This window comes from Tinamus guttatus, unplaced genomic scaffold (genome assembly GCF_059628265.1).
Source record: "Tinamus guttatus ecotype Peru unplaced genomic scaffold, ASM5962826v1 Tinamus_guttatus_pri_ptg000052l, whole genome shotgun sequence".
NCBI lineage: Eukaryota > Metazoa > Chordata > Aves > Tinamiformes > Tinamidae > Tinamus > Tinamus guttatus.
Window position 1 is genome coordinate 3,197,341 of NW_028288586.1, and position 14,138 is coordinate 3,211,478.

At 41.7% G+C, this 14,138-nt stretch overlaps 1 protein-coding gene across 2 annotated transcripts in view; it reads left to right on the plus strand.

Annotated features, from left to right (window-relative positions):
• Window positions 1–1,592: 1,592 nt before the first annotated feature.
• The window catches only part of KCNIP4 (potassium voltage-gated channel interacting protein 4), a 374,869-nt gene continuing 362,323 nt past the window's right edge, over window positions 1,593–14,138 (plus strand). The window contains exon 1 of one of the 2 annotated variants that reach the window (XM_088539953.1): window positions 1,593–1,697. In XM_088539953.1, coding sequence (XP_088396079.1) covers window positions 1,637–1,697 — 61 coding nt within the window. In that variant the 5' untranslated portion in view covers window positions 1,593–1,636. The remainder of the gene's footprint in view (window positions 1,698–14,138) is intronic. The other variant, XM_088539957.1, reaches the window with a different exon arrangement.

Genomic DNA, 14,138 nt, shown 5'->3' on the forward strand with positions numbered 1-14,138 from the left:
TTCCTATTATTTGGGTCACTTTTTGCTTTCCATTGCCTCAGACACGATTGATCACAGCCGTGACTCATGCCACCTTGTGCGTACAACCCTGGGCGACATCGCAGAGCGGGCGCCGTCTGTTGTGCTGCCTACCTGTAATTCAGGCACGAGGCGAATATCCAGCCTAACTGACAATGGCAAAGGTATTTTGATGTATCGCTGCCCTTCTTTTCTTAGCTCGTCCTGCTAGGGCCAGCTGCTCCAGCATATTCAAAGCATTTTCGTAACTCACAGAGCTATGATACAGCAGAGTATACAGCAAAGTGAGCAAAGTGACAGCTGTAAATCTGCCTCTGAAGCCTGTGTACACATGTGAGAACAAGGACTCCTGCAAAAGTGTGATAAATTACATTTATCAGCCACGTAAACTTCTTAATAAGTAATTTCAAACCCTGATAATGAAACCAAACCCCGGTGTCTCTTCTGACTTCTTTTCATGTTTCTGATGACAGATTCTGCCACCTGAGGGTTCTGCTTACAGAAGGGAAATCTCTAGACAGCATATAGCGAAAATGGCACCATTGATTTCTTCCTGCCTCTTCGCAGCCTTTCCTAAGCCTCCAGCAACAAATGTATTTCTATTAAAAGAAAAAAACATCACTTGGAAAAACCCACTCGGCACTGAATTAGCCCTGACTACTGCTGTACTACAAGTAGTGTCCCTGCTGCCCATTCAAGTCCTAGGTCATTCTGTCATAGCACATGACATATCCACATAGAGGCTGGTCCCGTGTAAGAGAAGACAGCAAGAGTCTTTTCCTAATGCATTTCTCAGCAAGTATGGTGTAGGAATTACTCCCATATCTCTTGACTGATAAGGATCTTGGTTCAAGAAATAATAAGAAAAAAAATAGCAAAAGTAATACTTAAGCTTTAAGCCTCTTTATATTCTTTGAAATAGTTACTATACTGTTTGAGGAATGCACACAAAAGAATGTAAAAGGGGAAGAATAACTAAGATTGAGGAAACAAGTCATTACCAGTATAAGAATAAAAGAAATAGTAAAGAGAGCAGGAAAGTTCTATGCATAAAACAGAACTGGGAGAGCTGCCATAATGGGTGCATTTTCCCAGGCTATTTCATGGCAAGTCATTATAAATTAGACGAGCATTTTAATATGTTGGCCAAATCAGCCCTGCCGTGACCGGGTGGCACCTCCTTGCTTTCAGAGGAATCATCTCCATTTTCTCCAGCGCTGCTCCAAGCGTTCAGCAAATCACTTCTCCCTGGTGGCATTTCTGGGCTTCACGCGGGACACGTGGTCTGCTGGAATTACATACCCTCCGCTGTAATTTGCCCTCATCTGATCGAACAGCGGCGTTTTGCGGAGCCGGAGCGGCCGGGACGCGCCACCCGCAGGCTCTGCCGGCGCCCGGCTCCGCTCCGGGGGCAATTGCCACAGTGCCCGGGGTCGGGCGCGCCCCCCGCCCTGCGCCCGCGTGGGCTCCCCACGCGCGGGCGGTAGCCGTGGCCGAGGCGGGGCCCGCGCCGCTCCGCCCCGCGCCGCCCCGTCCCGCCCCGGCGGCTCCCGCGGCCCCGCGCGGCGCCGCTGCCCGCCGTGTCCCGTCCCGCGTGGGCGCGGGGCGGGCGCGCAGCATGGAGGTGCGGCGCGTGGAGAGCATCTCGGCGCGGCTGGAGGAGGCCGGCTCCACGGGCGGTAGGGCGGGCGTCGCGCGGCCGCGCCGGGGCACCCCCGCCTGCCCGCGGGCGGCCTCGCGGGAGGGCTGCCGCGGGAGCCGGGAGCGGCAGGGAAAAAGTGCGTGTGTGTCTGCGTGCCTGCTGCCGGCGCGGGGGCACGCCGAGCCGGGAAACGCTCAACGCTTTGCAAAGTGCGCCCTGAGGTGCCTGCTGCCGCCAAACTGGTACTTCTGCCTTCGCTGAATCGGGGTGCGGGCCCCGCGGGCTGCATCGGCCGCGCTGCGTCCCTGCTCTGCTGCCCTCCTGCCCGGGCCGAGCAACAGCTGCCCGAGGGCGAGGCGCGGGCGCCCTCCCGCCTTTATTGCTGTGCGCTCCTGCACCGGCACCCCCGAAAAGGGTTGCGGAGTAACGTGCGTTTCCGTGCGGGGAGCAGCGAGCTCTGCCCGCCGCGGGGACGGGCACTAGGGTGCGTGGGGGCAGCGGGTGTATTTGGGCACGGAGCTGCCCGGCTGCAGTGTGTGCAGCGCCCTGTTGCCAAGGACGGTGCCCGGTTCCAGGTAGCCTGGTCGAGCAGAGCAAGTTGGGAGAGCAAAGGAAAAAAAAAAACAAAAAGCTTTGCAAAATAGGTGATTAAAATTTGGGAAAGTTATTCTCTAAGAGAAGCTACAAAACCACCGAGTATTTCCTGCTGTGTTGCTGGATTTCTTCTAAATTATGTGATGCCAGCACAGAATTACAACCTTGTGGTGAAGTCTCCTGGGAAGTACGGTGGAGTCCTGCTCTTTGCTTCTGCTTCCCGGAGGAGGCTCACAGCCAGGTGTCTTCTGGGTTTTATTTGCCTTTTCTCCCTTCTTATTGTGGCAGCTTTCTTCAGGTGGTAGGGTTTGTAGCGTTTCAGGAGAGGATGGTAGATCTTCTGCTTTTGGTGATGGGGAACTTTTGTAGTTGAGTATGCAATTAGTTTTAAGCTATCGGCTCTTAGCTGTTAAACTATCTTTGCAATTCTGTAACACATTAGGAAAAAAAAATACATGTTTAAAGATATTGTGGTTGAGGTCTGCTCCGAACACAGCACTCGGCCACCAAGGTGATGTTGTGACACTTGCTGCTTTTCACATCCTGGCACCCCTAATTCGTAATGAAGATTTTTCCTTCCGTATCCCACAGCCGGTTAACACCCGCCTCACCCGTGGCCTTAGCTACACTTGTGCAACCACCGTTCAGGACTGGGCCAATCTAGGCATAGGGGGTTTGCACAGCTGCTCTTGAGGCATAATTTGGTTAATTGGTCAATTCAGCTAGAATTCTGGAAGCATCAAGAGAGAATACAACTTCACGTTTTAGCTTAGAGGTGTCGTTTGCAGTGCGGTAGGTATAGGAACTTAGAAGTTGATGACAGACTAATGCATTTTTAGGTGGCTGTGTTTGAGGTAGGAGGACGCATTGTTTCACTATTCTGTTTTAAAATAAGAAAGCAAAATCTAACCAAAACATGAGTTACTGCAGGTAGGGAAAGCAGCTCTTGACAATAAGCTATTATGTCATAAACTGAAAATGGGAGGAAAAAAAAAAAGGACAGAGCTAAAAGAAAAAAAAACTCATTTCTTTAAGAGAATGTCATACCGCAGATCACCACTACACTTAAATCTCGTTGCTAGCTTGATTTTTGTGCTGTATCAGATAAATGTTTAAGCGAGCGTCTAGCTTCAGCCTTTTGGACATCCTCCAAGAGTACTTCTTCGTCTTCAGAGAATTTTAGCCCTTTTAGAGATAAACTTCCCTTTCTGCCTCTCTCTTCTCCAGTTGTCTCTAGTTGTTGTCTGGTTGAGGCTTCCAACCTTTCATCTTATATCCAGTGCTAGTCTGCACTTCCGAATGCATTTTTCTGCTGGCCACTTAAAGCATTCTGTAGCTGCATTCCCATTGTTTCCCTTAAGCACAATGTTTAAGATATTGCATATTTTATACATAGTAGTGCTTGCAGTTGCATTGTCACAGGGATTTGATGTAGTGCTTGAGAGCCCGAAAATGAAACCATTGACAAAAGTGCAACTGTTCCTTCATTTTATTTTCAAAGTGGCATACAGTGCAAGTAGTAAACAAGCAGCTTTTATTTTGGGAACATTACTCGACTTTAAACTGTTTCAGTGAAATTATTGATGACAAAGGAAACTTTTCATTTTATATTAAAAAATGGTTCCCTTCATCTGCTATTCACCTAAAATTTAGTGTATCACAACTTGCAGGACATCTTTTATGGTCAAGCTGGTGTCAGTTGGAGCACTGCTGGGAGCTGCTGGAGTAACAAAATGCCTCCTCTCCTAGATATGGAGCCATTGCAAGGATGAGCTGTTTCACCAGCCTGCCATCTTTATCAACTCATCTTGCGATGTGTCTGGTCCGTGAGGAAGTTGTACTTGTTCTTGTGGTAGCCCGACTCACTTGCTAGTGAGTAATGGTAGGAAGGGTCTTGCCCAAATCAGAGAAGAGGATGGCTAGAAAAAGTTTGCCTTGGTAAGAATGTGTTCAACAGTGAGGTTTCCTGGGTGGATAGATTCAAGTTGTGGGAATGCCAGTCTGAATAAGGCACTATCACAGTCACCCTTTGCTTTCCATACGGTATCATAAATTCCAAATGGCGATTGTGCTGGCCAGTCTACCCTTCCCTATTGAAACAACAGAAGTCTTTATAAAGGCTGCGGAGCCATATATGACAACTTTTGGAGGTTTTTTTAAAGGGTAAGTGTGTCAGTCTCAAATTCCACATTTCAGGATAAAGACCTGTGCATTAAGCACAAAAGATGGAAATGTAGTGTGGTGAAGAAGTATTTGTGCAATGTTAAATTTGCTTGGAGCTTGCTATTCCCTGCTCTTGCTCTGAGACATCCTTGTGCAAGTGCTCACTGCTCTGCTTTTAATGAATGGCTCACTCCTGTTGCTTGGGATATCCTTGTGCAATGGTGGAATGAGTGATAGAAGGGCAAGAAGGAAAGAGAGAAACCATGTAAAGGAGAAGCTGAAAAGAGGCATTTGGGAAAAGAGATGCTAAGAAGAAAATGAGGAAAATGAGAAGTGAACTGGAAAGCAGTTGCAATAAAGAAAGGGAGAGAAGAAGGAAATGAAGAAGCAGCTCTTAGAGGGCTGATTATCAAACAACTGATATTAAAGAGAAGTTCATCCTATGCAGGGCTGCTGGACCAGTTCCTTTCTATCCCACTTGGGATTCACCTGATCCATGTAGAAAGCTGTGTGGCTTCCCAGGGGTCTTGCAGCAGGGTTTGCAGCAGCGTTTGCAGTCATGGTCTGTCTAGGGGCTTCTTGCAGAGGAGATGCTGCGGGTGTTCCTTGTCAGGGCTGCTCAAAACACCCCTCACACCTCTGCGAAGGGCAGTGGTGCGGGACCTTCTGGCCATTTGATCTTATACAACTGTGGATCCTCTATCTTTCCTTCCCTAACGCAGACATGTTCTGTGAGTAAGAACATATGAGTAAGTTAAAAATGCAATTCCCAAATACCATATGCTTCTGTGAATGTTACAAATACACAAGAGAAAGGAGCAAATTAAATGGGCTTGTGATAAATATTGTAAGTGTAAAAACACACCTCTTGCATGAGGAAACAACCTGAGTTTTCAGAGAACTAATTGTGTTTTCATCTCTAATTCTTGTATTCAGTGAGCAGACGAAGCAGTGATTAAATGCAAAATTCTAGTAGGGAAAACTATATTTGATACCAAGAGCTGGAAATGCTTTGGCTTCCCACCAGTATCATTTTATAGGTTTTACTCAATATGATGTTTTCTTCTTTCATTATTCTGTGTTTCCAAGTTACTAACCGGACCAGGAGAGCGCAAGTCTGGACAAGTTTCAAGTTTCCCTGGGCTTAGTGAACTCACCCCCTTTCCAGGTTGTTTTTTAGCCTTTATGAGATGTATTGAGGCAGATGCAGTATCTCACAGTTAATGTAGCCATAAGAGAACTAGATAGCGTGCACCATGGAAAGCTTTTACAGTGTATCAGATATGCACAGAAGATTCCTGCTTTTGGGCAGAGTTGAATATTTGATATGTGCAACGGGCAGCCGTAATCTAGCCCATCTCAGCCATTCTGTTTGCCACTGAGATTTATTCCGAAGCTTTGGCACTTGAGAAGGAAAGTATCTAAAAATACCACGAAGCCTGATTGCTTCCCAGTTTCATGAATATGTGTGCTCTTGCCAGGCTGCCCTCCTGTCCCTCCTGGTTCTGCTGGTCGTCTTTTTCTTGTGAGGCTTTGAAAGAGGCAGTTTGGGAAACCTTGCTTGCCAAATGGGCACCGTCATTTACTGTCCCTGCGAGCAGGGGCCGTTCCTCCTGTTGGAGATGAGAGAGCACAGGTTGGCCCAAGGTTGTGCACTGGGACTGCAGCCAAATCTGCTTCTCAGGAGCTGCAGTCAATACGGTCTGAACCAAGCAAGATTCTCGTATTTATTAGCACACAACTTAATTAATAGGCCTGGGTCTATGCTGGGGAGATAAGGAGTGCATGTATAAAAACCTCTTTGGAGCACAGCATGCCTGCAGAGCTGGGGAGAGCTAATGAAGAGGCTAACAGGCTAGGTTGGACATTAGATCTCTATAGGATTTGAACCTGTGTGGTTTTGTCAAACGCAACTGGGTGAACAAGTTGACACAGGTGTTACCTTTTTGACAGTAGCTGTCACTTCAGAACCCTGTTTTCTCTGGCAAGAGGCTTGCTCCCTATTGCTTTGCCCATAGATTGCACTCAGTATGCAATGTGGAAGAGATGGAAAAATGTGTGTAATATATATTTGTGTACATATATGTGCAATATATAATTGTTTACAGTATGGAAAACATGAAATAACAATTATTTGTGATATTCTTAATTATTTGTAATCATATTACTGGAGTTTTTGCATTGCTGGGTATATACATATTTAAAAATATATTTTTATTATTTTATTTCCCATTCTTGCACATTACAGAAGAGATCAGTTCCAGATTAGCTCCTTCATGCATACAGCAGCAGAGCAAGGTGGGCTCTAGGCTGCTGCTGTGAGTTTGGAAGGTCTGAAGGCAACTATAAATGGGCAGCAGTTTAAAATATGTGTCTGGATTGAAAATACATAAAATCCATTTCCCTCTAAGAATAAACCCAAACACAATAAAAGCTGTATTTTGAACACATATTGTGTTTTATTTCTGGCAGAACAGCAGAGACTTAATATATTGTTAAAATGATCTTTCAGTTTTCTCTCAGAGGTCTCAAAAATATAGTGTCGCTATTTTGTGTTCTTTTTCATCTATAAAAGAAGCTTCTTTACAGGTATAGTTTATAGTTGCAATACCTTCTTGTATGTTTATAATTTGTGCTATAGTGACATAAAAACAGTGGTATGAAAGTTTTATGTGCTTATGTGTTCACTGGAGATATGAACTGAAGATGGAAAGCATGGTAATAGGTAATTTTAAAGTGAAAATGCCTTGTCCTGTTAAGAACAATACTTCATGCTTAAAAATTTGGATTTAGTATTGGAGAAAATATCATTATTTTTAGGCTATTTATTTTCACCAAGATGTAAACTCAAAAGCTCCACTGAAAATGAAGTGTTGAGCACTGTACAACATATCAGTAAGCCACAAAATGGCTAAGCAGTGACAGCATAAAAGTGGTTATATAAAAGTAAAGACTGAATGTCCCAAGACATAAAGTGCAAGGTGGTTGCAGTATTTATTTCATGCAGTCAGTAAGCAGATGTTTGCTATTTTAGTGACAGAAAAAAAGCCCAATTTTAGTGAAACATTGTATTGTTCTCACAATTTTCAGTTACCTTCTGAGCAGAGATAGTTTTTATGAATATCACTATAGTCATTAGGTTTTACTAAAACAGAAGATTTTTCCTTTAAATCATTTTTTTTGTCTTGTTATTAATCTAGAAAACATTCTTAGGATTTATTAAATGGTAATCAGTGCATTATAAAAACCTAAAGTGTTCTGATGGGTCTGATTCTTGACAGCTTTGGCACTTAGTGCACTCCCTCACCCTTGCACAAAATGGTAACAACCAGAGTAGTCCTGAATCACAGTAACTTGTTTAATCCTGATGCTTTTATTTTCATATCCAAAGTGACTGAAAACACTTTGATGCTCCTGGGAATATTTGTTGTGAATAAGGATATCATTCTTACTATTTGTGAAATAAGGAGAAGTATACTAAGCCTGGAACTGAAACATGAATCAAGTTTTTACATGATTATGTTTAAAGGAAGGAAACCACCATGCTGGAAATACTTAGCAGTAGCTTTTATAGTTCTGATATTACTTGAAATAAATTCAAATGACCAAAAACTCCTACTGATTCACTCACCTACATGCTTGGCAGTGAGGCAAGCAGTGTCTATGCTCTCCCTGATGAGTTTTCCAGGCTCTTAGTCTCCGAAATACCCAATAACTAGAGGATTTCTCTTGATATGTATTGCCTGGCTGCTGTTGCCAAAGGTGTGCTGGTTGCCTGTGCGCTGTGATGATGCATTGTATTGTGGCTATTTTTCCTTGATTTGGAGTCTATAGGAGGAAACATGGTGCAGCCAGAGCTATTAGTACTTTGCTAGTTAGGAATCTGACCTAAGTAGCCCGTGGTATGTTTCTTGTGAGTGTCCTGCTTTCTATATGCTCTCACAAAAAGGTTGCTGATAATTGGTATTAATTGATTTCTAAATCCTTGAACAGTTTTATTCAATAGAAAAAAGATAATATGATTCAGATCAGAAAGAATTGAGTCACTGCAGGCATGGAATCCGCAATATTGACAAATATCCTCACTTGTGTATAGAAAGCAATAATACTGATTTTTAAAAATATTATATTGGTTTTGGTCCAAAATATATTTTTTAATTTTGTGCTTTAAAGTGCAAGGTAGTGCTTTCTAAAGTAATAAATTCTGTTGCCTTCTGTCTCCCAAACATTTACAAAAATTGTTTGATTTATTCAGTGATGAAAAATTTGAGGGAAAATAAAGTTTGAGTAATTCTCAAGTTTAAAATTAAATATAGTTGTTTGGCTTCTGCAATTTTAAACAGTATTATGGCCTATTTAATAAAAACATGGTGAAAGGCAACCTTCTGCCAAACAAAATGTAAATGTATAATGACTAGAAATTCGCTAAAGGGAGGATGTCTTAAGTGTATGAAGTGAGTTAGAATGGAATTAAAAAACACAGATTTTGAGGAATTTGTAACATACCTGCTGGCATTTGGAATTAGGATCCTCTAATAGTCATATTGTAAATGAGATCTGTTATATTCAATATATACTATTGCAACCAAAGAAGGAGACTTGTAATTTTATAGTCTGTAGAGATCATTATCCATCCGTGCCTATGCAAAGTACCTCAAGCCAGTGATGTACAATTATGTTTTCAAAATAACAGAGATGGTTCCTGCTCATACTCTTGGGAAATATTGTAGAAAGGGCCAGTGTTACTGAGAGGGTCTGTGTGCTCAGGTGTGCGCCCCAGGGCTCGCGGGAGCGCTCTGCGGTTGGTGCCGTGCGCCAGGCTGTGAGCACCCGTACCAGGAGCAGTGATCCCGGGGATGGTGCTTTGCATCCCTGTGCAGGAGCAGGCAGGAGAAGGGAGATTTGGGCAGTGGGAGAGCAGTGCTGCCTTGATCAGAGCAGAGCATGTGACAGGAGAGAGAGAAATGTAGGCAACTTCAGTGTGTTCGAGCAAGTCGACTGGCATCTGGTGACTGCTTCTTTTCAGTGGGAGGTAAATCAGGGATATATGTATATGTCCCCATTTATCTAATATATCCCTTATATATAGGGAAAAATCATTAAATAATGCTCTTTTGCAGCAGTATGAATTTGTACAACATGCAGACCCAACCCCTGAATCCTGTTTTTCTTCACCGAATGAAGGAGTTTCTTGATACATAACAGTATGATAGGTCTTTTTCCCAAATCAGTACAGGTCGAGTTTTGACAGTGCTTTACTGTGCTTGAGTGTGACAGACTTTAACCAGATGATACTCAAATGTCCTTATTCATTTTGACTGTTGAGTCTCATATTCCACTACTCAGTGAGTGAATGGTATGTACATATCTAATAATTTGCTTTTTCTGTTTCCTTCTTGAGGTTGATTTATTGGCTTCTGAGATTATTTTCTTATGTCCTGAGGTGTAGCGCTGTAAAAAGTGTTCATATGTTGCAGTGCTGTCTTTAAGGAAAGATAAATCCAGACTATTTCTTTGGAATATTGTGTGCTGGCAGCATCCACCTGCTGGTAACTGAAACAAGTACACAATAAAGTTCATTGTTATTTTTAAAAGGATGCTATAACTGAATGCATACCCAGTGGCTCTTAGGTGCTGCCCTGGTTTCTGCACAGCCAGTGTCCCAGCAAATCTAAGATGCCCAAAATAAAGCAGAATAAAACCAAATAGATACACCACTCTTTCATGACTTACAGGCATGACTGAGACAGGGAGGCTCACATACCTTGGTTCAGTAAATAGGCACACTTTATGTTCTATATCGTTCTTTGATCTTTGTGCTGATGATAGTGAGGTTTTTCCTATTCCTTTTTGGAATATGCCATATTGTGCTGTCATTGTCCCACCTTGTTGCTCAGAACCGGGAAAGTAACAGCTACAACTTTGGCTCAGTGGGTCGTAACCTACTTCAAAGCTGTTGCTTTCAACAACTTGTTAGCTTGGTCATCAGAGCACTTGCTCATTGCCCACGCACCCCTAGGTCAGCCTGACGTTGCTCCCAGCTTACCTGGTTATCAATCAGAAGAGAGGAGTATGTGATGCTGCCAGGAGAGCTGGTGGGTCCCTATGTAGGCTTTGCAAAGCTGAATTTCGATGGCCTGAAGGAACTTAGGGGGAGGAGGGAACACACCGACCTGGATATAAGTGCCTGCCTCCTTAATTGGCACATAAGGTTCTGCCTAGTATTTTAACTCTTCATTAACCATATAAGCTATTGAGACTTAAATTATAGTGATGAAATATCTTGTTTAATTATTTAGCTTGCTGGACTTCACAACATATAGGAATCCTGCAGGTCTTAAAAATCTTTGCTTCAGTAGCACCTTCTTTTTTTCTCATTCAGCTAATCTTCAGATGCTAAAATGGAATAAAACAATTCTGAGTTTCAGTGTATAATTATAAAGACTACTTCTTGTTTCTAAAGTCACCCAAAATTTCTTGAGAATCAGTAACTTTTTTCATTCCTGAAATAAACCCATTCAAATAAACCCACCTGTTTTTTTTTAAATGAACTGAATACTTTAGTGCAGTTGTACGACTATTGCCTAAATTTAGAATTACAAAAACAAGAACATTTTGACCTGTTCAGAATGCAGAATAAAGCGATCTGAAAGCTGAATTGCTAAAAGCAGTGTTTTATCAACATTCACTTCATATTAGCAGTCACTTTAATCAACAACACTTTAAATAGCCACTAGATGGACAATCTGTTAGGACATTTTCCATTAAAAAGAGCTGCGAAGAAAGTAGACTTTGCGTGCGTGTTTTCATTTCAAGATCCAAAAACATTAGTGGTCTGTTTTCAGTTAGGCTGTAACCCAAAGAGTTTGTACAGAAACAAATGTCAGTTAAGTGCCTAATTCCTCAGCAAAGTAAAAAAGGTGATGGTGTTAATTAACTGAGAGTGGTAATTTACCATGCTGAGTGTATAGATGGCATATTGTCTACTTTACAAGTGCAGGGTTGGAACAAATGTGTATTCGGGATCAAACATCCAGTTAATTAGATAAACTAATACTGTTTTTTTGTTGGAGTAGCACTAAAACTGTGCTCTGTGTTCCAAGAGAGGGTATATTGATTGCATATTCACCTTGCATTGAAGAGAGAAGGTAGATCTTGATCTGTTGGTGTCTGTTTCATTATGATTAAAAGACCTTTAAGTCTTTTAAATTTAAGACATAAAACATTAAGACATAAAATCTAAAAAGGTTTTATGATAGCTGAAACCCTTAAGCATAATACTTGTTAATAAGAGTTCAAAGAGTAGACTGCAGTCTTTCGCAGAACAGGGAAGAAATAGCTGTTCTCTCTTATACAGTCTATAATTTTATATAACAGAAAAAATAGACTATGGCTTCATAGGATAGCCAGATATACTGTGACTAAACATTGTAATGCTTATGTAACCTTCTAATATTAATACAATTTGAAAGGAAATAAGAAAAGAGATAGCAATATGCAGTGTGCTTCCCTGCTCAAAATACCATTTCCAATTCAGACCACCGAAACTGTAACTTTTAAAAGGTCAGTTTTGCCAATACTGTTTGCTTCCAAAAAGCAAATCTTCATGGATGCTGATTTTTTTTGATAATAACATGATTTGAGAAACTTGAGTTTTAAGAAAAAAAAAAAACCAGTATTGTGGGTTTTTTGGCTTATAATAAAATAATGGACGTATACTCAGTCTAGTTTGTAGGTTTATGTGCTTTTCTGAATGCTAGGCAGACAGTGAGTAACTAGGCTAATTACTCACAGCTGTCTACTCAGGGCAGATGGCTGGTGCAAAATCCAGCTCTAAATTTTTATAATGACATGTTGCATTGTATTTTTCAGACAGTAGTAATATAAAAACCTAAAATCACAGAAAAATACTGTGGAAAAGAAGTTCAGAAGTCTTATTATTCATCCTCATGCCCCAAGGCAGGATCAAATATTTATGTGTCTGTTCAGGCAAGTGTTCTTCTAACCTGGACTTAAAAATCAACCAGTACTAGGTGCTTCTTAACATTCCTACTGCCGGGTTCCTCTTTGGCTTTCTCTGAAAACTTGATTAGAAAGTTTTTCCTGGTTCTAATCTTCTTCCTACCAGTTGAAGTCAGGTACACGAATCAATGCAGTATATAGCCAAGGTTTTAGAGAACTACATAGGATGAAAACATTATTTCATATATTTTACCAACTATTGTCTTGTTTGCACTTAATAGTTGCCCCTTTTGAAGCAGCTTTTGCCTTGTCTTGGCTTGTGATTTAGCACACTCAGACCCCCTAGATACAAATGTGCTACCTAAATAATTGTTCTTTATCCTGTTTTTACAGGATATGTTATTCCTGCCTAATCTGCAATTTAATAACTTTGCACTTATTTGTACTGAGTTCTGTCTGTTCAGATTATAGCTCCAGCTTTTCAAGCCTACTGTCAATTATTACTTTCTTCCAAGAGACTTCAGCACTGGAGTTTCCTGCAGATTTAGTAAACAGCCTCTCATTTCAGTTGCTAATGAAAATGATGAATAGTCGAGCACAGGCTAAAATATGAGGCTAAGCACAGGTCTCTGTGGAACTCAATGTCTTCTACTTTACAGATGATAACTAGTCTTTGAGTATTTTTTTTCTTATTTTCTAAATGCATAATATGTCAGAGAAAACACAATTTCTGTATTTTTCCTTATATTTTGTGACACTGTCAAAGGTATTACTAAAACTGAAGTCTGTGAACTGTATTGCCTCTCCCTAATCAAAGGTCATTGCTAGTCTCAAAGTCAAAACTCTTCAGTGCCAGTAATACTCTTCTGCAAGTTTTAGATGACCCTATGGACTCATTTCAAACCTCCTGAGGTCAAGTGGACTTTGGAACAAGTATAAAATCATAGTTCTTCCCTAGAGTAATTTTTGATACTTTCTTATGCTAAAAATCTCTTGGCACCAAGAGTTCAGCCATGCCTACCTGGAGCAGCAGTGAGGATATACAAGCTACTTATTTACTCAGCTAAGATGACAAAGTAGCTCTAATTCAGAGTTCTGTTCAGAGCTAGATTTTTCCTTACATATCTCCTTCAGAAACAAGGGAGAAAGGTGTAGATATCTCAACACAACTTAAGCACGCAATGGTAGACATGCTGGGAGCCAGGAAGTTTCCTGAATATTTGAAATAGGAAAAATAAAAGTGGTAGTGCAGTAAAGTGCAGTTTTCAGCTTTGTTCCAGGAGTTGCTGCCTTGCACACAGGAGAGATCACAGCACGAGATACCCTCCTAGCAGTAATTCCTCCCTTCCTAGAAGAACTTCATGGAAGCTGGTGCCTCTACAGAGTAGGAACAGCAGCTTCCAGCTCCTGTGGAGTCTGGGGAATAATTGCTGTGGACTGTGTGTCCTTGCAGTGCAGCAAATCCTTTGCATGAAGCATCAGCTCTCAGGATAGCCTTGCTTGCAGTAGCAGAGCTTGGGACATCTTGCTTCTTGGGGAACCCTGACATTGCCTCGTGAGCCCTCTCCTGGGCCTCTGAGCCCATCTCTTTTGTGAGCTAAACAGATACTTTAAATAATTTAAAAAGATAAGTTTCACCTTTCAATACTTGATGATGTATGCATTTGAATCTTCAGAAAGGAATTACAGATACGAGGAGAAAACTTAGTTAGTGACCTTTCTATGAACTGTGTCTTTTATAAGGATTTTTTAGCTCTTG